Source organism: Alligator mississippiensis, chromosome 13 (genome assembly GCF_030867095.1).
Source record: "Alligator mississippiensis isolate rAllMis1 chromosome 13, rAllMis1, whole genome shotgun sequence".
Classification (NCBI taxonomy): Eukaryota; Metazoa; Chordata; order Crocodylia; family Alligatoridae; genus Alligator; species Alligator mississippiensis.
Genome location: NC_081836.1, coordinates 29,088,203 through 29,110,011, shown reverse-complemented (window position 1 = coordinate 29,110,011; position 21,809 = coordinate 29,088,203). Strand labels below are relative to the sequence as shown.

General features: G+C 43.8%; 2 protein-coding genes across 4 annotated transcripts in view; one reads left to right on the top strand and one right to left on the bottom strand.

Annotated features, from left to right (window-relative positions):
- Positions 1-3,443, bottom strand: part of TMEM204 (transmembrane protein 204) — a 41,532-nt gene extending 38,089 nt beyond the window's left edge. The window contains exon 1 of the mRNA XM_006263211.4: positions 2,291-3,443. Coding sequence (XP_006263273.1) covers positions 2,291-2,570 — 280 coding nt within the window. The 5' untranslated portion in view covers positions 2,571-3,443. The remainder of the gene's footprint in view (positions 1-2,290) is intronic.
- Positions 1-21,809, top strand: part of IFT140 (intraflagellar transport 140) — a 177,739-nt gene that overhangs the window by 141,350 nt on the left and 14,580 nt on the right. The gene's annotated exons all lie outside the window — the stretch shown is intronic.

Here is a 21,809-nt window from a genome sequence, read left to right as displayed (position 1 = left end):
TTAGATATAAATGCAAGTAAAATCAAGTGAAGAAATAATGGTTATAGTTCTGTTAAACTGGAAAAATAAAAATTCCATTTAAATATCTGTATAGTATCTTGTGTGTAATATTTTTCTAATTCATCCAAAGCACTACACTTTAACTGCATCTACATTTTTGAAGGAGTACATTTCTTCATTCAGAGGTTGAGCAGAATCTTTGTATAATTGTGATTCATCTACAGGGAACAGATAAGAATATTTATCATAGCTTACCAAAACAATGCATGCTTTGCTACTAGAGCTGAACTCTGGCGCAAACAAGAAAAATACAGACTCTATTGAGTAATGAATGGAGAAGCACACCTACAGTGTCTGATTGTGTGGTCCTTGGAAAATCATCTTTGTCTTAATAATGTGTTCAGTAATCTGCCTGAAAGGTTTCTGTGATTCAGTTTTTACCATTAAAGGCATAACTTTTATTCCCTTAAATTCCTCAACAGAGATTTGAAATGGCTTGCTGCTGGAGGAAATAAAGAATTGATGCTTTAAACTGATAAATATTGATTCTTCAATCTTAAAGGGCTTTTTTTAAATTCAGACCTTCTGAGATGTTTGATAGCTAGTAAATTATTAGACTTATTCTTACTATAATTAATTAAAATATTCACTTTTCTGATAACTGCTTATTCTTAGTTAAGATTTGTTCTAATCTATTTAGGTGAGACCTTGCTGCCCACAACTTTTTTCTATGAAATTATAGCATTGCCCAACTTGTGAATGGCACAGAGTAAGATATTCACATGCAAATCTGAGTATGGTTTTACAATCCCCCATGTGTTCAGTTCAGTGTGCAGGAGCTTATGCATGCTCCTAAGCATAAAAATGTCTAGGGGGGAGGGGTGGTCTGCGAGTCTGATACTTGGCAAAATGTTTATGAACTTTTTGCTGTAAAAAATACAGTACAATATCCATAGTGACACACTTCTCCAAAGGAGAAAAGAAAGTCCTTTTACATTTTTCTTTTTGTTTACCCTATAAGGATAGAAAAGGCCACTAAACTAATCCAAATTGTTGACTGGGTGCTTCCAAAATTTAATTAAAAATAGCTCTACAGTGCATTTTAAAACATTAAACACTGTATGTGAAATCAACTGTATCTATTTTTGTTTATTCATGAGAATATTTTGCATTTATTGTCAACTTTCAAGGACTTCATAGCACATTAAATGCACTAATAATATCTCTGGTTCTCTGAGGTAGCTGGTATGACACCAGATTTCAGATGTTCACAATATTAATTTCAGTTTGATTCACTGGAGGATGCCATTAAATTGTTTGCAATTTGGCTAAAATAAACTCAAATCAGTGAGACCCAGATTGGGCCCCTAATGTTATATAAATGGCTAATGAGTTGCACTCTTGATTTAATCAGAGAGTTCTGTTACTGAGCTGCAAGTTGATTTATAAAGTGTATTTTAGCCAGACCTTTCAAATAGATCATACCTCAATTTAACCCATGCGCATTTTGTTGATGTAGAGTCTCTGAATATGCCAAACTTCAAAAATGTTTTATTTACTGACTTTTGATGTTTCCCAAACAGGCAGCTGTTTTTCTTTTTAGAACAGCATGCATTTCCATGCCCCCAAGCATTATTTCACTATAGTTTGTTTTTATCCAACAGATTAAAACAAAGATTTTAGGATCTTGGGTTTTTTTTCCTTCACCAAAAACAGGAGAGTTTGGAAATCAGCAACACTCATCATCTGTGTCTGAGTACTTTGGCTCTTTCTCTCTCAATTTTTACATTACTTAAAGCTATTTTTTAAAAAGTCATCCTGCCACCTGGACAAGATTTGGCTGTGTTTAGAAGGAAGCGCAAGGTCTGCAGCAGTCTGGTAATAAAACAGGCATGTCAGAGGGAGCATTAGAGAAGCTACTGGGAAATGTGTTGAAACTGCAGACTAGCAGTTCCCAGATATATTCATCCAGTACATAGTTTGCCAACCTTTTCTTTCCTGTCTCAAAAACTATGTGGTGGAACATAGCACACTTACGCTGTAGCTCCTCACCTGATATTGAGGTGTTTCTAACTGGTCTTGATCTCAATCTTATTTATTTGAAGCCCAATTTTGAGAGTTCCTAAGAATACTCAACTGCTTTTGATCTTCACTGGGATTTGTGGAAACTCAGGATCTCTCGGGTTCAGTCTATAAGTTATTGTGGGCCATATAAAGTGTTGTGAATGTTAAATGGTATCATACAAAGCACAGTCCAACATAATCACAGAAGACCAAACATAGGACTTACGTTTGACAGTGCTCCGAGATTCTTGGAACCCAGCAGATTCTGAACCCCAGCCCAGGGCTTCACACTGGCGTTCCTCCCCTTGCCCATGTCTGGCACCTGTGCCTGCACCTCCTCTCCCCTTCTCTGCCAGCCAACACATCTTCCAGAGCCCCACACTGCGTTTTCGCCCATCCTCCAGGGTCTGGTATACCCAGTTGGGAGTAAAAGCAGCTGCATTATTAAGAATAAGTGAGACCAGGGCTACGAACACAGCTGTGGCTACCAGTTTCTGGACAATCATATCTGACTGTCAGCTGCTGCCAGTCTCTAATTGCAGAAGATCCGAGGTCCTGATCAGCTGCAGCACATTGAAGGAGGACTTGAAATGGAAGGCAGCTACAGTAGGATGTTTATGAGTGGCTAGAGGACATCACCGTTCATTCTCAAAGTCAACTCCTAAGGTGTTTCTGATCAAGCAATTGAGAGCACTGTGAGGTAGGTAGGAGAATTCCATAAAATATGAATGCAAAAGAGAGCTTGTAGGTCTCTGTCCTCCCAAGCTGTGCTTTATCCACCTTCCTGCACTTTGATGAGCAAAGCCAGTCCTGTGATGAACTGAAGGACAGGGAGGTCCATTCCTTGTAGGGCAAGGTGAATCCAGAAAGAATCCAGAGTTTTGAAGTGGTAAACCCTGGGGTATCCCTGGGATGAGGGAGGCTGGAATGCTTGCAAACAGGGTGCCTCAACCTTCCAGAGCGCAGACCAAGGGGATGATAGGGACTCACGTAGGAATCAGGCACCGGCAGCAAGCAGCAGCTCTGCAAGCCTTTCCAGACACTTAATTCAGAACATCCCACAAACGGAGAGAAATGTCATTCTCCAAGCCAAGCCAAACTCGAAGTGAATGCTTTCATCCTAAAGGACCTCTGGAAGTTCAAAGTATTCTGAGGAATCTGCTCCTCTCTGTGTTCCTCCGTGAATGTCAGAGCAGCGAGTGGCAGAGGCTGGAGAACACAACCTTTGCTGTAAGGAAGTTTTTTTTCCCCTGTCTCTCACTAAGAGGAAATGGTTGTTTTTGTGGCTGTTTTTGGTGAGCCTCAGGGCGTAGCCGACTGCAACAAACAGAGCCACTGCCACGGCAGTCAAATGCTAACAGGATGTGTTTCCTGAAAGGAAAAGACTATGGAGACTTCTAAAGTTCTAATCCTCCCCCTCTGCCCCCCCCGCTTCTCCTCCGCCTTCTAGTGTCCCCTGCCGTTGCCGCCTCCTCCTCCTCCTCCTCTTTCCCTCCCAGGAAGAATAGTAACCAACCAACCAGGAAAGCATAACTGCTGTGGGACAAAAAGAATTTGTATCAGTTTGTGCATCAGAAGGGGTCACAAGAAAGAAATGAATGAGCGTCTCCCCAAATAAAAAATCCTTAAATTGGACCATAGCATGAAACCTGCAGAGGCAAACCCAGGGGAAGAGTTTCTTAATACATTGAAGCCAAACAAGCATTTGAATTACCTATGCAGAATGTGACAGATGTATAGCATACATATAATATATGGTGGGTCAATTGTTACTGCTCCTTTCTAGAACACTAGGGGGTGACGAATAGGTAAACAGAGAAGCTTATAGGAAGGGTTTCCCAACTAGGAAGTGTGGGCATGTGGAAAAGAGTGTTGCATATGTCGTGGTATGGAAAAAAGGTTTGAGCACAGTGGTATTAATTCATTCTGCTTATGCAGGACTAACAGCTCCCTCCTGATTTGCTGTGCTCCTTTGTGACTGTGAAGCTATGCTAGAATTTCTGGCCACCCCTCTTCAGTACACAATGAATGGAAAAGCCTCTAGCAGTTACTTTGTATTGTAGTTGTTTTTACATTCCAGCATAGCAAGTGTTGCATCCCAGCCCCAAGTGTATGAGTGGACGAGAGAGCTGTCTCTAACATATGAATTAAAAACTAGCTAACAGATAGGGAAATCCTAGAAGTAATTGTAAACTGGGTATCACTGCTGAGTAGGTCTGTAATGGTGTCTTTTAAGGAATCCTTCTTGGCTCTGTGCTATACAGTGTTTTTACCAATGACTTGGAAGAACCAAAATCATCATTGATAACATTTGCAGCTTAGCATGAAGATTGAGGAAATGGTAAATACTGTAAAAGATGAGTCACTAAAACAGTGATCTGGCTCATTTGGTAAGCAGGACACAAGAAAACTGGATGTGTTACAATACAGCCCAATGTAAAGTTTAACGCCCCCAGGGAGAGAACATAGTTTTGAGGTTAAAGTCCTAGATTGGGTCTTTTTGTACTTCTCAGCTCTGTCACAAGTTTCCTGATGGAGTTTGAGCAAGACACTTACATCCAGATCCCCATCGATATTTAGGTGGCTAACTCCTATTTGATTCCATTGGGAGTTACATACCTAATTAGTGTCTTTGCCTCGTATGAATTACTTTCCTGTCCCACAAAGTAGGGATAATATTACTACTACCTGAACTTACGGAGAGGTTATGAGAATGAAGAATACAGGCCACACTTAAAGGATTGGAAACTTTACCCTGGGGAAGCAGTGATTCTGAAACAGACTTGGAGAGCACAATGGATAATTTGGTGAATGAGAGCTGTAAGAGTGCTGCAATGGTCAAAAATGTGATTCTTGGATGTATGACCAGGGAAAATCAAATAGAAGTAGAGAGGTTATACTAATTCTGTATTTGCCCCTGGTACAAAAAGCTGCTGGAAAATTGTCTGCAGTTCTTGTAGTCACAATTTAAGGATACTGAAAAATGGGAGAGCCTTCAGGAAAGGACCCAGTGAGGAATGGTTAAAGGATTAGGAAAGATGCTGTTTCATGAAAGACCCAAGGAGTTAAAACTATTTAGCTTATCAAAGAGATATAAAGGGGGTGACTGGGACAGAGTCCATAAGGGTCTATATTACAGTCTGCATGAGGAACAGGAGTTTGATAATGGAGAATTCTGCAACTTTGGGGAAAAATGGTTATAAAAAAAGCTGGAAGTTGAAACTAAACAAACTCAGACTAGAAACAAGGTGCCCATTTTAACAGTGAGAGAAATTAACCACTGGAGCAAATAACCAAGTCTTATGTTAGATTCTTCATCACTGAACTTTTTAAAAACATGGTTAGAGTTTTTTTTTCTAAAACAGACACTTCAGTTGAAATGCAGATTGAGTCAGGGAGGTCCTCTCTCTTAAATTGTGCAGGAACGTAGAGTAGATGCGTACAGACGAATAGGAATTTTAGTGCCCTTGGGAGGGAGAAGGTATCAAAGAACAAGACAGCATTGTGGGAGGAGGGTGTCAGGTCCACTTAATGTCCCTAAATGGCATGAACACAAGCTTGCAGTGGCAATTTTTGTCACGGAGGCACAGCTGGATTCTTTGTACCTGTGGTGGGCTCGCATCAACCTGTAGGCAGACCATTCAGAAGTAAAATGGAGAAGGGCTCTCTCACCTTTAGTTTAATAGCCAGTGGCTTGAGCACTTGCCTAGGTAGTAGGAGAACCAGGAAGTAGGATCTCCTCACCCAGAAAGGAGTGAGCCAGCATCCTCTGTTTCCTACCAGGTTCATTGGTTAGGCAGTGCCCAGAGCATTTTCTGGCTTTCCTCTTGAGTCTGGACAACCACATCTTTGCATTTAACATAGATTGGATAAAAACATAATTGGGATAATTTCTACCCCATTAGGAGTAGGGGTCCAAGCTAGATCCTAGGGTCCCTCCCTTTCAGGGTAGCATCAATCCCACTAAGCTACAACCCCCCTGCTATAGTCACTTCCTTCTTCTTCCCACATATCTTCCTCTCTTGATTGCACCATTGGCCAACTTTGAGAAGAAGGCTGCTTTTCTCTTCCTCCTTCCGCATTCCCAGGCATGTCTTTTTTTTCTGTAACTAAAGTTTTGGGACTTACCTGGCATTTCATATGTACCTAGTCAATTTTTCCCCCCAGGTACATACTGAGCCTACTGAGTGCAGCCTATTGAGCATACTAAATAAGGAGGTGCTTGGCAAGCTTTGCTACATTGAAGCTATGGGCAGGCGTTACATTTGTAGTGCTATTTACACCCTTGTAGAGCTAGAAAAGTTGAGGGAACAGATGTGTAGCACCACAGAAATGGCAGAAGCCCCACCGTGTTGCTGGATTGAACAGGAACTTCTCTATAGCACTGCATTTTGTAGCACCACATGTAACATCTGTCCAGTGCTCTATAGCTCTATAGGGCACCTCCTGGTTCTCCAGCATCCTAAAGTGCTCCACTGTCTCCAGCCTGCCCTCCAAAGTGAGGGGGAAGGAGATGGCAGAGGGAGAGCAGGGTGGACAGTCATTGAATACAGGCTTGGGGAAGCACAGCATACCGACTCTCCTGGGAATGGGTTGTCACTGTACACTGGACCAGGACCGCGTTAAGCCATGGGAAGCAGAGCTACCCTGGTGCCACTTAGGCACATGACGGTTAGATAGGATGGCCCAATGGTCCCTATAATTTGAATTTGTAGTGTAAAACTAGAAGTATTTGAAGATCAAAGATAAGGTGTTTGTCATCATTTTAGATCACTTTATTAAATACATTTTTGAAGAAAGTCTACGGGTTTTGTATATGAGAGAGCTATTCTGGTTAAAGTTAAGGTGTTAACTTAAACTACCACTGTTAGCACAAAACCCTGTGTGGAAGGGTTGCTCTTTAATGACAGCTTTTCTAGTTAATATTAACATGATGGGGAATAGGTTAAAGCTAAACTGAAATAAATTGCGTTTAAAGTAAAATACTTGTCTAGACAGGGGGTTTGCATCAGCCAAATTATATCTGTTTTAAGTCTGATTTAAGTTAAACCACGGGTGCTTTATCATCTAGGCAAGCCTTGAGTTAGTCTACTGTGAACCAACTGATCTCAGTTCAAAGTTGGGACTGCCCCCTATAGCCAACCAGTCTGTATTATTTTCTAAGCTTTTCTTGCTGAGAGTGGATGAAGATATTTCAGCCTTAATCACACAGCTGTTGGGACTGTTTAATTACCCCAGAAAAGAAAAAATGAGGGTCTTAGAGACAAAAGAAGATTATCAGTTCAAAATACAGATATTAAAAAAAAATCTTAATTCTTAATAGATTTAGAAAAAACAGTATAATATTCATAGCTAGGGTTCAGAGCCAGCTAACAGAAAATGTAATGGCTTAATGTGATCAGTCAGATTTTTGTAAACCTGTTTTCAGGAGTTTATAACATTTATATTGTGCCCTTTGTCTGCTAGTCTTCAAGTCTGCCTCCTATTTCATAATTCTTATATCCAATAAAAGTGGAACAAAATCAGTCCAACCATTTAAACCCCTTTGACTTCTGTTTTTCCTCCTACAAAAATTATTTAGTTTCAGGACGTCCTCTTTTTTATATTCAAAACAGCTTTTTAAAAAATGGGAATTGCTCAGTGGAAGGTTAGACTTTGGAGTGTCAGGTCCCCAAGGAGGAGGATGGTCTTGAAATTAAGGTCCTAATAGATTGGGCCTCAAACTTTCAAAGTCTGAACTTCCCAGCTCTGCTGAAAATGTCCTGTGTGATTTTGAGCTAGTCAGTCTCTCCTCTTCACATCAGTTTTTACCTGCAAAATGAGGATGGTATTATTACCTGACTTAAAAGATGGTTAATGAATGTGATGGATTCAGATATACTAGTGATAGGGGAGATGCACAGGGCCCCCTCTACATGTGCAGGTAAAGGTGCGATGGGATCTAATGCTTGATCTTCACATGCATGGCAGGAAGCATGATTGTGGGATCATAAATCAGATCCCATTATGCCTTATTGCTGGTCTCCCCCTACACCAACAAAAAGCAAGTTCCCACAGCTGGAAGAGTCTCTCAGCTGCAGGGACATAGGCTTCATGTGCAAAACCAGCTATAAAGTTATTTTCCAGCAATAACTTTATAGCTGGTTGGACCCTTTTTTAGACACCATAGTTAATTTGTGCATGTAGCCAGTCTAAATTAATTGTGCAGTTAACCAGCTAATTGCATAAGAGATGTAATATGTAGAGGGGGCCATAGTGGTTCACATTTACCCTTGGAATTGGTTGGGCAGCAGTGCTTTAAGCTCTCCCTAAGTGCCCAGCTAGCATGCCCCAAATAAATAGGATTCAAGGAATAGATGGGTGTGCTGACAGCTTGCACTAACTATAGCATCTCAGTTAGTTCCTTTTAGTTACTTCCCATCACAAAGTGTTGGGACTGCTCTGTCTGCACCTAAATAGATACTTTAGTCTCCCCCAGAGATAGCTCCATTTCAGTAGTAAGCTAAATGATCTATATGTATAGAGTGGGGTTTATACTAAAAATTGCCATCCTTCTGGATGAAAATCATTATGGAAATGTAAATTGTTATATTAAACCTATTTGCAAAACCTTAAGTCCCTAAGGTATACCCAGATGGCTAATTACTTATGCACTTAACTCCCATTCTGTTAATTTGGATACATTTAGCCCGTCTTACCTACCTCCCTTTATATGTATTCATATAGCATGCAGTGTCATTAAAAGGTTTAATTTGGGCAGTTATCTTTTGATCATTCTAGTCATATCATCACATCCAAGTGTGCATAAATACCAAATTCTGCATCTGGGTACATGCAAAGATGCAAAATAGTTTTACAGAGGCACACTAAATTATGCTAGATTTTTCTATACCAAAGCAGTTCAGGTTATTTACTACTTATAACTGAATAGTAGTAACAGTGAATGGCTTTTTCTGGTACTCGCACATTCTGTAATGTTCTTCCTTTAAAGGTTTTGTATATAGAGGATTTTTATGTTAAGTCTTGTAGTCCAGGCAGTAGTATCTCCCACAGGGTGGGGGGTGGGGAATAAAACCCAAACCCTTATTTTTAGGAATAATATGTAGACTTTTAAACCTTTCCAGTGGATCTATTTTCATATGATTCCACAGGTAAAGTCTGGTGTCTATGCCCAAATCTAGTAAAGCACTTAACCTAATGCTTGGGTTTAAGTGTATGAGTAGTATTGCTGAAGTTAGTATGGCTAATCACATGAAAGTGGTTTGCTGGTTAATCTAACTGTATAGAGTTTAAAGCAAACCAATAAAAAGCCCCTTAGAATTACCTAAAATATGTTTTTCTGTCCAAAAATATCTTTTGACATGTCAGTTACTTTGGACACTTTCCACTCTACAGACAGGAGGAATAGGATGCCTCCTGCAGCACAAAATATAAGTTTAACTGGCTAGCTTTATCCAGGGTTGAAATCCACTTAACTTGCATAGGAATGTGGCATCAGGCCACTGCATTACTATTAGGACTGTGCGAAGCTTTGGGTGGTGATTCAATTTGGAGGAGATTCAGCCTGATCCGGTGGCCGAATCTCTGAATCCGAATCGAATCGGGGGACCAATTTAAAGGTCTGAATCAATTCAAAGCTCTCCGAATCTTTGGAAAAGATTCAGAGAGCTTTGATGATTCGGGCAGTCCCCGGTGGCTGCAGCGGGGAGCTGCAGCCACTCCGAGCTGGTAAGTACTAGGGGCAGCGGCGAGGGGACTGGGGGAGGGGACCATGTGGGGACCTCTGCCAGCCCCCGCAACCCCTGCCCGCTCCCCCCCCCCCCCATGGCTGCCCCCGCCTGTCCCAGCTCCCAGTACTTAAAAAAAAAAGCCCTTGTGCTTACCAGGTGCTGCCGGGCAGGGGGACAATCCCTGCTGCCCCCCACTTCCCCACTGCCCCACACTGCATGGGGGACTTTGCATGAGCTCCCCGACTCCCAGCTCACTCCCCCAGCTCTGCCCACAGATGCCTCACCCAGGCCAGCTCCAGCCCTTTAAGAAAAAAAAAAACAAACAAGAAAAGCCCCAGGACTCTCCGCTTCTGCAGTGGCCTCAGGGCTTCTGGGGGCTCATGCAGAGTCCCCCATGTGGCGCAGGCAATGTGGGCAGCGGGGATCACCCCCCGTTGGCAGGAGCAGTGAGTCTGGGGGGGGGTTTCAGGGTTTTTTTCCCCTTAAAGGCCCGGAGCTAGCCTGGGCAGGGCACCAGTGTGTGGGCTGGGGGAGCAAGGAGGGAGGGTGGAGGACTCATGCAGAGCCCCCCATGCAGTGTGGGGCAGTGGGGATCGCCCACACCCCACCCCACCCAGCAGCACCCACTTGAGTCAGGGCATTTTTTTAACAAGTGCTGGAACTGGGGAGGGCGGAGCAACCATTGCTGGGGTGGGAGAGTGGGCGGGGGATGGGCCTGGCCTGACTGATTCAGATTTGGCCAAATTGAATTGGGACAGTGATTCGAATTACTGAATCGAATCACTGTCCCCAGAATTGGCCGAATCCAAATCCGAAGTGAATACTAGCTGCTTCGCACAGGCCTAATTACTAATTAACCACTTAATACCAGATAACAGTGTTTTTGTTACTATTCTTTGTTTGAAAGTTTCACATATGATCAGCATTTTAATCCATAGGAGCCATCATGTTAAAGGTGAAACAGTTTCCATCCCATATCCAGCTATGTCTAGGCAATACAGCTGATTTGAGCCAATAGGATGGAGTCTTGGCCCAGTTGGAGGCAGTAGCATGGAGGCAAGTGGCCAATCTTCAGTGGCCTGTTAGATCATACATGTACAAGTCACTGTCAAGAACAGACTTCATTTTCCAATCCGAATTTCCTGTTCTTGTGGACTTGTCACTTACATTATTCTAGTATTGCTTTATTTTTTTGGTGTGGTTTTAAATTACTAAAATTCCAGGCAAGTACATACGTAATTGCCTTTTGAGAAATAACTGTACATGTTCTAAATTTCCCTTAGGAAGCAGCACCTGTTTTATCCCATCCTTTTCCTTTACATGAAAACAGCCAGGAGAAGCACGTAGGCAATGGGTGGTGCTAGGGGAAATGGTGGGGCCGCAGTGCCTTCCAGTGTTTGTATAAGTCAACCCAGCCGCTGTTTACAGTATGCTAGGTTTGCCAGTAAACACATCAGCACTGGAATTATATCCACTCTAGGTATCCTCCGAGATGACGGGAAAAAATATCAACCGATGAGGAAACTGAATAAAAGGTGCTAACATATTGAAAGCACTATCATTATCTTTCTTGAGATGTTCCAGTTTTTAGTTCCCAAGTCTAGAAGTTAAACTCTCTTGAAGCTTTCATATTTAACTTGCATGCCTAATATAGGCACCCCAACTGCAACCACTTCATATGCACACTAACATGCTGTGGTATTACAGAGGTCATCTCCCAGGAAAAGCTGGAAATCTCTGAGCCTTTCCTTGCTCCGGTGCATCCAGTTTGCATTCAGCTGCAGCTCTAAGATCATTTCCCCTGTGTTAGTCGACACAAAAGAACCACACAGCTCAGCAGTTTTCTGTCACGTTTTTGTCACACACTCATGAGAGAAGCTGCCCTACTCCTACTTCCCAATCATCAGAAGTTCTTCCACATGCCTAATAGTGAAGAAACTTGTCAAAACTTGTCAATATAAAAATTCTCTAGTCTCCCCTTCAGAGGATCAGTGAAATGCATCCTTGGAGTTAGTCATTGATCCTAGGCAGAAATAGTTATTTAAAATGTGATCCTGTACTTTTTGCAGTGCATCACAGAAATAGGCCTGGAAAGAACCTCAGGAGGTTTCTCTGCCAAGGGTCATCACTTGCTAAACTATCGCAGGCAAATGTTTGTCTACCCTGCACATAAAAACTTCCAGTGACAGAGATGCCACTACCACTTTAGGTAATGTGTTCCAGTGCTCGATCACCCTGTTAGAAAATCCTTCATACTATTTTTCCTACACCTCCCATTTTGCAGTTACTTTTTGTCCTGTCATCTGTAAGCAAAACCTGAGAATAATTGATTGGTATCCTCTTTATAGCCACCTTTTTGTAATTGAAGACTGTTATTAAATCCTCCTCAGTCTTTTTAAATCCCCTAACCATTTTTGTTGCTGTCCTTGGAACTCTTTCTAATTTGTCTACATCTTTCTTGAAGGGTAGCACTTGAAACTGGACACAAGGCTCCAGGTGAGTCCTCAGCAGTGCTGAATAGAGTGGAAGAATTGCCTTGGGAGGGTCCTATTGATTGTAGTGGGAGCAGTATTAGAATAGAAGGAACCTGTAGTGGATTTGTGTGTCACATTAATGTAGGGTGCAGCTATTCTACAGCTTCAGTGACTTTAGCAGGAGACATCCCACCTTTTTAGCATCATGATGGATGTTTTAGAGCAAAATGTTTAGTAGCTTCTTTGAAAACATGCAGTGGAACCTTAGGTGAAAGGAAACATCACCTTTCCTGTCAGAGGGATTAGTGAAAAGGACTAAAATTTTGTGTTTATATATAATGCTTGGTTACTAAGGAGAGGAGAGACTTTGTGGTAATGTTCATTTTTTAATAAATATGAAACTCCAACACTTCTAGGTGATGTCTTCTGATTTAATTTGAACCTCCAGTCAAAATCTATATTGTAGCAAAATTATTATGGTTGCTGTTCATGTTGTTGTGGATTAATAAAAACATGTTCTAATCACCGTGCCATAGAAAACTAGATCCTGGAGGGATCTGGAATGTCAGGGGAAAATTGTAACATGAAAATCTGTATTAAAACTTTTCATTGTTGCGGGCTCAAGGTCTGCTGCAGGATCCCTGTTCTGTGTAAATGGCCAGAGGCATGGGGCCATCTGTAGAACAGTGATGGATGGTTTTTGATTTATAAATGCATTTCATGGGTACGCATGCATCTCTTGAAACAAAGAGAGCGCATTCTTTGAGTTCTGATAGCTTTTTTTGCTGCATCTGGTCTTCATTAGTTTCCTAGCTTTCACTGATGAAGTACAGATGTTGGGTTAGCCTTCTAGAGAAAAGAAGTCAGGGAACAGGAAATTCTCAGAGTTATGGGGGAGGGGTTGATCATTACTTTACATTTTCTATATGTGACACTGAGCCCAAGACTGAATTGGAAAAGTTGTTGCCTTTTATGGATCTTAATGACAGATTCATGTATTTTATGACAGTTGTTATTGTAGCATGACATTTAACAGTGTGTCTGTGCTTTGAACTGAAGTGAGAGGTGTGTTCTGTGCCTTCTCCTACAGTGACTTCTCTTTCTCTTCCTGATCTGTCTTTTGCTACATTTTTATATCAGTGGCTGCACATTCATAGATTCATAGAGTTGGAAGGGACCTCAGTGGGCCATCTAGTCTGACCCCCTGCCCCTGGCAGGCAAGAAAAGAGTCACCAATCCTGGGGTCATGTGATCCCAGCCAGGTGCCTGTCCAGTCTCTTCTTGAAGACACCCAAGGATGCAGCGAGCACCACCTCCCTTGCAAGACCATTCCAGATCCTGGCAACCCTGACTGTGAAGAACTTTCTCCTAATGGCCAGCCTAAACCTTCTCTCTAGTAGCTTATGGCCGTTGTTCCTTGTCGTTCTGGGGGTGCGCTGGTGAACAGATTGTTGCCTACTTCTTGTTGCTCTCCCCTCATGAATTTGTATGCCACCAAAAGGTCCCCTCTCAGTCTTCTCTTGGAGAGGCTGAAGAGGTTAAGGTCCCTTAGCCATTCCTTGTAGGGCCTTCCCCCCAGGCCTCTAATCAGGTGAGTAGCCCTTCTTTGGACCCTCTCTAGGTTGTCCGCATCCCACTTGAACTGCGGTGTCCAGAACTGGACACAGTACTCCAGCTGCAGTCTGACCAATGCCGCATAGACGGGGAGAATCACTTCCCTGGACCTGTTTGTGAAGCACCTATGGATGCACGACAGGGTGCGATTGGCTCTGCCATCTGCTTCATCACATTGGCAACTCATGTTCATCCTGGAGTCTGCAGTGACTCCAAGATCTTTTTCTGCCTCAGTGGAGCTGAGACGGTCACCCCCAGCCTGTAGGTATGATGGCAGTTCTTCCTCCCTAGATGCAGCACCTTGAACTTGTCCTTATTGAATTGCATCCTGTTGCTGTCTGCCCACTTCCCCAGCCTGTCTAGGTCAGCCTGGATCTGGTTCCTCCTCTCCAGGGTGTTAGCTGCACCCCATAATTTTGTGTTGCCTGTGAATTTGACAGGGTGCTTCCCACCCCTTCATCTAGATCACTGATGAAGATGTTGAACAGCACTGAGCCCTGAGGGACTCCACAGCCCACATCTTTCCAAGTTGACACCAACCCATCCATTACCACCCTGTGTGTGTGACCCTTGAGTCAATTTGCTACCCAGTCTACTGTGTAATCATCCAAGGCAAATCCCCTCAGTTTATTTGTAAGGATGGTATGGGATACCTTGTCAAAGGCCTTCTTGAAGTCCAGATAGATAACATCCACCTCGATTCCTGCATCTAAACAATTGGTGGCCTTGTTGTAAAAGGAAACTAGGTTAGTCAGGCAGGATCTGCCTGCTAAAAACCCATCTTGGTTACCTTTCCACATCCCATTAGCTAGCAGGCTCCCACAGGTGTGCTCCTTCATAATTTTTTTCTAGGATTTTCCCAGGGATAGAGGTAAGGTTCACTGGTCTATAGTTCCCCAGGTCCTCCTTCCTCCGCTTCTTAAGGATTGGGACATTAGCTCTCTTCCACCTGACCCAAGCACCATATATCCTTACCTATGGATCAGCTAGGACCCCCACTAATTCATCACCCATGGGTGGAATTCCTCTGGCACTGGTGACTTGAATACATCCCATCCCTCCAAGTGTCTTTTTACCATGTTGACACTGACCATTGGTTGGCTGGTGTTCTCTTTGTTAGTGTCCATGATGAATTTCTGCCTGTCACTTCACTCACCCCATTCATCCCAGCTGGGACTTGAACTCAGATCTCCCCTATGGCAGGCAGAAATGCTACCATATAGCCACCAGTGCTGGTATTTTTCCTGAAGGTGTCATGCTATTTATTCATAGAGGAGCAGAGAGATTCTGCTGCCCTGTGAATAAGAGTGGTATTCTGGAGAAGCAGATGTGGAAGTGCTTATGTTGATATTTTACAGACCATTTAATTACCTAAACTGGTTATCTGATGTTTGTCTGCTACCCTGTGAGCTTGTACTCTGAGTTTACCTGACTCATGAGTTTAGCCATTAAGTCAGTACTCAGCAGGGAGATCTCTGAAAAATCAGAGTTTGGTGCTGTAAGGAGTACTGATGATCTGTTAGGGGTCACCTAGGATCCATCTAGGCCAGGGGTAGGCAACATTTTTGGCTGGAGTGCTGAAAAAACTGCAATGTCTACCTTGTAACGTGCTGGAGTGCTGGCATGCCAGAAAAACAAAACTGGAGCAGTGGGTACGTGGCAGGATGCACTGCATATTAAGATAGCTAATAATAAATATTGCTTTTTATGGTAAATACCAGGTTTTCTACAAATTCTACACCTGGTGACAATAAATAAAACTTCATATACTACCTTTGTTCTTGTGTATCCTTTTTGTTAAGCATGTTGTAATGAGAGAGAGAGAAAAAAAGAGAAAGAAAGAAGAGAGAAAAAATAAAGAGAAAGAGGTAAAGAAAGAAAAAGAGGAAAAAAAGAAAGAAAAATGAAAGAAAAAAGGAGAGAAAGGGAGAGAAGAGAGATAAAAGAAAGGGAAAGAGAAAAGAGGAATAGAAGAAAAGAGAAAAAAGAAAAAGAGAAAAGAAAAAGAAGAAAGGAAAAGAGAAAGAAAAAGAAGAGAGAAATAAAGGGAAAAAAAGGAAGAGAATGTGTCTCTTGCTGCAATGTCTCCCACCACTACCAACTGCAGATTGGGCCTGCTGGTCTCAGGCAGTGTCTGGCAGAGGAAGGCAGCGACACCCCAGCAGGAGCTGCCAGGGTCAGGGCACTCAGACCACCCCAACGGTGTTGGAGCGGAAGGAGTCTGGGCCCAGGGCTGGGAGGAAGGGCCTGGCCAGGTCTCAAGCAGGTAGACGCTCTGTCCCACCTAGGTGGGGCAGCACCAGGCCACTGAGTGCTGGGGCCAGGCACTCAGGGCAGGATCTAGGTGGCACAGGGAGAAGCGAGGCAGGAGGCACCACGGACAGCGGCCGGGCCCTTTAGAAGGCGGCAGCCAGAGGAGAGCAGGTCCAGGTGGGAAGCGGGGCCTGCCCCAGGGCCCTGCAGATTCAGATCATGGAAGGCAGGCAGGTGGGGGTACCAAGCTGGTGGCTGTTCCCGGGGTCTGGAGGGCTCCTGCGGCTGGGCACCTGCCCTGGGGGTGGCTCTACCCCACTCATGCTGTGCCTGGTGTGCAGAGAGGCAGAGCCTGGAGCCGGGAGCCCCCGAGTCTGGTGTCCTGTCCCGGCCAGGCAGCATCCCCTTGTGAGCAGGGTGGCCGCATCCCATACCTGCGGAGCTGCACGGGCTAGGCCCGACCAGGCCGGGCCGGGCCCCACCTTAGGTGCTGCTGGGTGCCCCTGCCCACCAGCTGTGGCCCAAACCCATGGAGTCCAGGGACAGCTCTGCTTCCTGCAATGCCCCATCTCCCGCACACTAAAGTCTCCAGCTCCCTTCATCCCAGGCCAGTTCAGACTAGCAGGGCTTTCCCTGTGCCACCACTGCGCCACCACTGCAGGGCTAACCTGTGCACTCCCTTCCCACCCGCAGGTGCTGGGAACCTGAGCAGAGCTGATCAGCAGTCTCCTGAGGAAGGGCCTGTAAACCTGGAGCTGCAGAGACCTTCCCCAGGGGGATGGGGACAGAGCAATGGGATTCCTGCAGGGGCATTGCAAAGGGCCTGACCAGCCTGGCCTGCCCATAGTGCCTCCCTCTGCACCTGCTTCTCCCTGCACTGCATGGACCCTGCCTGAGCACCTCTCCCAGGGCTTGGCATCCTGGTGCTGCCCCCATCTGGATGGGATGGGGCGTCCACCTGCCCGGCCCCCAACTGAGCCCAGGGCTCACCCACCTGCTGGGAGCCTCCAGCGCAGTGGCCCTGTGCAGCACCTACCTAAACCCCGTACCTCCCCCCCACCCCCAGCTCCCTCCAGGGGCCAGACCCTGCTGGGGGGCGCAGCCTGGGGACAGGGGGCAGAATCAGCAGAACGCAAACTGCGTCCCTGCCTGTGTTTTCCTGGCTCCATCCCTCTGTGCCTGCCGCATTGCTGGGACCTGTGGCTGCTCAGGAGAGCCTGAAGCAGCAACTTAAAAAATTAAAAAAAACAAAAAAATTTCCTTTCACATCTCCTGGTGTACCAGGGAAAATGTCTCCACGTGTCACTAATTGGCATGTGTGCAAGGGGTTGCCTTTCCCCAGTCTAGGCCTTTGAAGGAGGCATTTTTTGAAACAAGGGGTTCTGACTGACTGGGATCATTAAAAATACTAGGCCCTTTTTGTAAAAATTGTGGAACCTTTACAGTGTTCTGGCTGTATTCTGATGCTGGGAGTTACGATCTCTGTTCCTGTATTCCCTCTGCAATTTCAGATGGATACAGTATGCTTCAATTCTTGCTCTAAAGTCTTATATTGCTCTGGCTGTACTTCAGTGGTAGAGAAATGAATTTTGTATATATTTTGTGTATCAGTCTACATTTTTGTAAAACTCTTGGGATCTTTTGAGATAAAGATACTATATTAGGTGTCTGATTGATATAGCTTTTTAGACTTCATGCATTTTATCATATTTATGTGAATTTAAGACAATCTGAGGGGAAAAAAAACCTAGTGTATTGCCTCCATCAGAAGTGAATGCATCCAGGTTGACCAGTCTTTGCAGGCAGGCTTAATGGGTTAATTATGGGCAGATCTTAACTGTGAAATATAAGGCAAGTCAGTAAACCTGTCGGGATGAGGACTTTAGTGCTGCTTTCCAGCTTGTGGAAGAATGTGGTGTGGAATGCAGTTTTTACCTATGTAGCCAAAGGAAATGGGTATCCAGGGTGTATTGGTCTAGAGGAAAAGGCAATCAGGACTCATAGTAGAGATGATATATTTAATTAGGCTTAACAACATTTTTGGAAAAAAATGTCTTTAATTGCTAGCTTTCAGGCACAAGCAGCCTTCTTCAGGCATTGGAGAAAAGATTGTAAAAGTTTTCCTGGGTAGAAATGGAAGTTTGTATTTAGTTCATATTCATTTCTACCCAGGAGAACTTTTACAATCTTTTCTCCAATGCCTAACGAAGGCTGCTTGTGCCTGAAAGCTTGCAATTAAAGACATTTTTTTGGCAAAAATCTTGTTGGTCTAATAAAAGATATCATCTCTACTATGAGTCCCGATTGCCAATGGAAATACAAATACAAGCAATTTTTCAGCAAACAGTTGCAGCAAGATAGCTTGAAAAGACCCATCCATATATATAAGGAGAGTGCTTTTGTTGACAGGTGCATACTACAAGGAAAGAACCCAGGTGAAACAATGTGGCCTTAATTCCATTTTGAAAATGCTAATTTTTTAACATGGGTTTCAGATGAGTTGAACAAAACATCCACTCACTTAGCCCTTTCAAGGAGCAGAGGTTGAAAAGAGTTGTGATCAAAAACAGGCCCCATACCCATATCCATATACAGACAATCATGGTTGTGGTTCATTCTTAGGATGTCCATTTCTATGTATTATGAATTCATTTAATTCAAATAATATTTTGTTGTGTCAGTACAGTCAAACTTCAGCTATGCATTCATCATTTAATTCTCATACACATTTCCAGGTTTGACTTCAGTTGATCAGTCCTTGCAGGTAGGCTTAATTGGTTAATTATGGACTGATCTTAAATGTGAAATAAAGGGAAGTTAGTAAAACCTTGTCCTTTCTGACATGCCAAAATCACGGTGTCCAGCAATTCAGCGTTGAATTGCTGGTGTATGACACTATACAACTAGAGTCTATCAATACATTCTCAACTTAGTTTGAAAACAAGGGGGGATACCAGTTTTCAAGTTAATCCGAACATGATGCATCTGTCACTAAATAGAATTCCTTTCTCCTTCCTGTTGTCAATGGTTCTGGACTATCTTCTGCTTTTTTAATGTAATGACAACACATATTGTGTGGCACAGGCCATCAAGACTCTTTATTTTTATTTCCTTTCAGACATTTGCTTTCCTCCAGTATGAGACCCCAATACCCTCACCTTCCAAAAGACAGCCAAACAATAATCTGTAGCTTCCTTTGGCATCCTACATGCTTCAAAACATGCTTGCTTAGTTTTTCTCATTCAGTGAAACACACATATCTTTAGTTACTGGATTTACATTTTTATTAATTATATACATTTGTTCTTTTTATTAAACCTAGTTATGTAGCTTAAGTCTTTTTGTTCTGCTGCCACTAATCTAGGTATGGACAGTGATTCAACTAAAATACTAGGCCTGTGCGAAGCGGCTAGTATTCGCTTCAGATTTGAATTTGGCTGATTCGGAGGACAGTGATTCAATTCAGTGATTTGAATCACTGTCCCAAATTGATTTGGCCAAATCTGATTCGGAGATTTGGCCACTGCTGAATCAGCCCCATCTCCTGCCCGCTCTCAATAGCTGCCCCATCTGCTCTTCCAGCTTCTGGCTCTTAAAAAAAAAAAAAAAAAAGCCCGCACTCACTGGCTGCTGCTGGCCTGGGGGGGATGGTCCCCGCTGTCCCCCACTGCTCCATGCCATATGGGGGGCTCTGCCACGAGCCCCTCAACCCCTGCCCACTCTCCCAGCCCCGCCCCCCATGGCTGCCCTGCCTGCCCCAGCTCCTGGCCCTTTAAAAAAAAAAGCCCCAACTCACTGGCTCCCACCAGGCAGGGGGGCAGTCCCCCTACTGTCCCATGCTGCATGGGGGAGCTCTGCCACAAGCCCCCAGAAGCCCTGAGGCTGCTGTGGCAGCCGGTGAGTACAGGGCTTTTTTTTTTTTTTAAAGGGCCAGGAGCTGGGGTGGGCTGGGCAACCATGGGGGAGGCTGAGAAAGTGGGAGGGGTTCAGAGAGGCCATGGCAGAGCACCCCCACATGGCATGGGGCAGTGGGGGCCGTGGGGATTGCCTCCCCTACCTGGCAGCAGCCAGTGAGTGGAGCTTTTTTTAATAAGATCCAGGAGCTGGAGCGTGCGACAGCCATGGGCGGGGGCTGGGACAGTGGACAGGGAGCATTCTGGGGGACTGGGGGAGCAGGCAAGGGATGGGGCCTAGTAGGGGTCCCCCCATGGTCCCCTCCCTTCTCCTCCTGCTCCCCCTCCCCTGCTCCCTTTTTACCAGCATGGAGTCTGGGTCCAGCTCCATGCCGCAGCGAGCCTGAATCGCTGATGCTTTCCAAATCTTTTCCGAATTGATTCGACCACTGAATCAGGCTGAATCTCCTCCAAATCGAATCAGCCCCTGAAGCTTGGCACAGCCCTATATAATACCAACTCACACCTTGCAAAACTTAAGTTAGGGTCAGATCCTCAGCTGATGTAAATTGTGATTTTGTTCAGCAGGGGTATGTTGAGTTGCACTAATTGAGGATCTGGCTCTGAAACCTTTATGCAACTTTTTGGTTTTGTACATCATTGTATTTTTTTTTCATGCAGCTTTTGGTTTCTTGGTCTGGCAGGGACTGGACATGTCAAAAGAGTAAAAAAAGAGGCCAGGTTTGGTCCTAGTACAAAGATGGAAGAGAGTCATCAAAGCAGCTAAACAAGCCTCTGACTAGAGACTTATTCTTTTTCTATTTAATTTTATCTCTAAAGTGCTATGCCTTGCTGAAATGTGCCTCATGTATTTAAAGAAACATCTTTTGCCTGGCAGTTTTGTACCTGTTATTGTTAGAAGTAACACGTAATCCTCTTCATTGGAAAAGACTAGGAAACAATATCTTTCTCAGCCATTTTAGGTTGTGTGTTTGACAGCACGTTATGTCTAGTCTATTTCACTGTTTCCCGTTTAGTCAGTTTCCCCTGTTTGTGTGGGTCTTTCTCACAGCAACAAGGAAGAGTAAACATTTAAAAAAATAGGAAAATATGATTGTAAAACCATGAAATCTTGGGAAGGGTGCTTGTGTTCCAGGACAGATCTGAAACTGTATTTAACTTTTTAAAGGATTATTTTTGATATTTTTATTATTTTTAATGTATTTGATGTTGCAGTAATGCCTAAGAGCCCTACGCATGAATTGTGATGCCACTGGCATAGATATAGAACAGAAGCTGATTTTGACCCTTGTTGATTTTGTTAGTTGGTGTCTGTTGTAAACAGCCTTAAGTATAAAATAGGATCTGTCAAAAATGTTGTGTCTCTTGACTTTACCCTTAATGTCAGTGTGTGATGACAAAAGTCCAGTGAGAACAGTCATTATCATACTGCTTTAAAGAGTAATCTTTACCGCATCTCTCATAGGAGGGATATTTCATAATGCTATGTGCTAACTGACTTTTGACAGTGTTGGCACTGGGAAATTCCCACTCTGAGTAGCACAAGGTTAAAAGAAAACCCCTCCCGGCTTTGCTTTTAGTACGTGTGCAATTTTTGACCAAGTTTTAAATTAAAGCACAAGAGTCTGCTCGCTTATTTCCTATGAATCATCCTATTAACTTGCCCAGTGTTCCTTTGCTCTTATGATAGGCTCTTAATGACAGTTTCTAAACTTGAATTGTGTAAGATTGGAAGCCAGAGAAGGGCAGGGTTTTTGGAG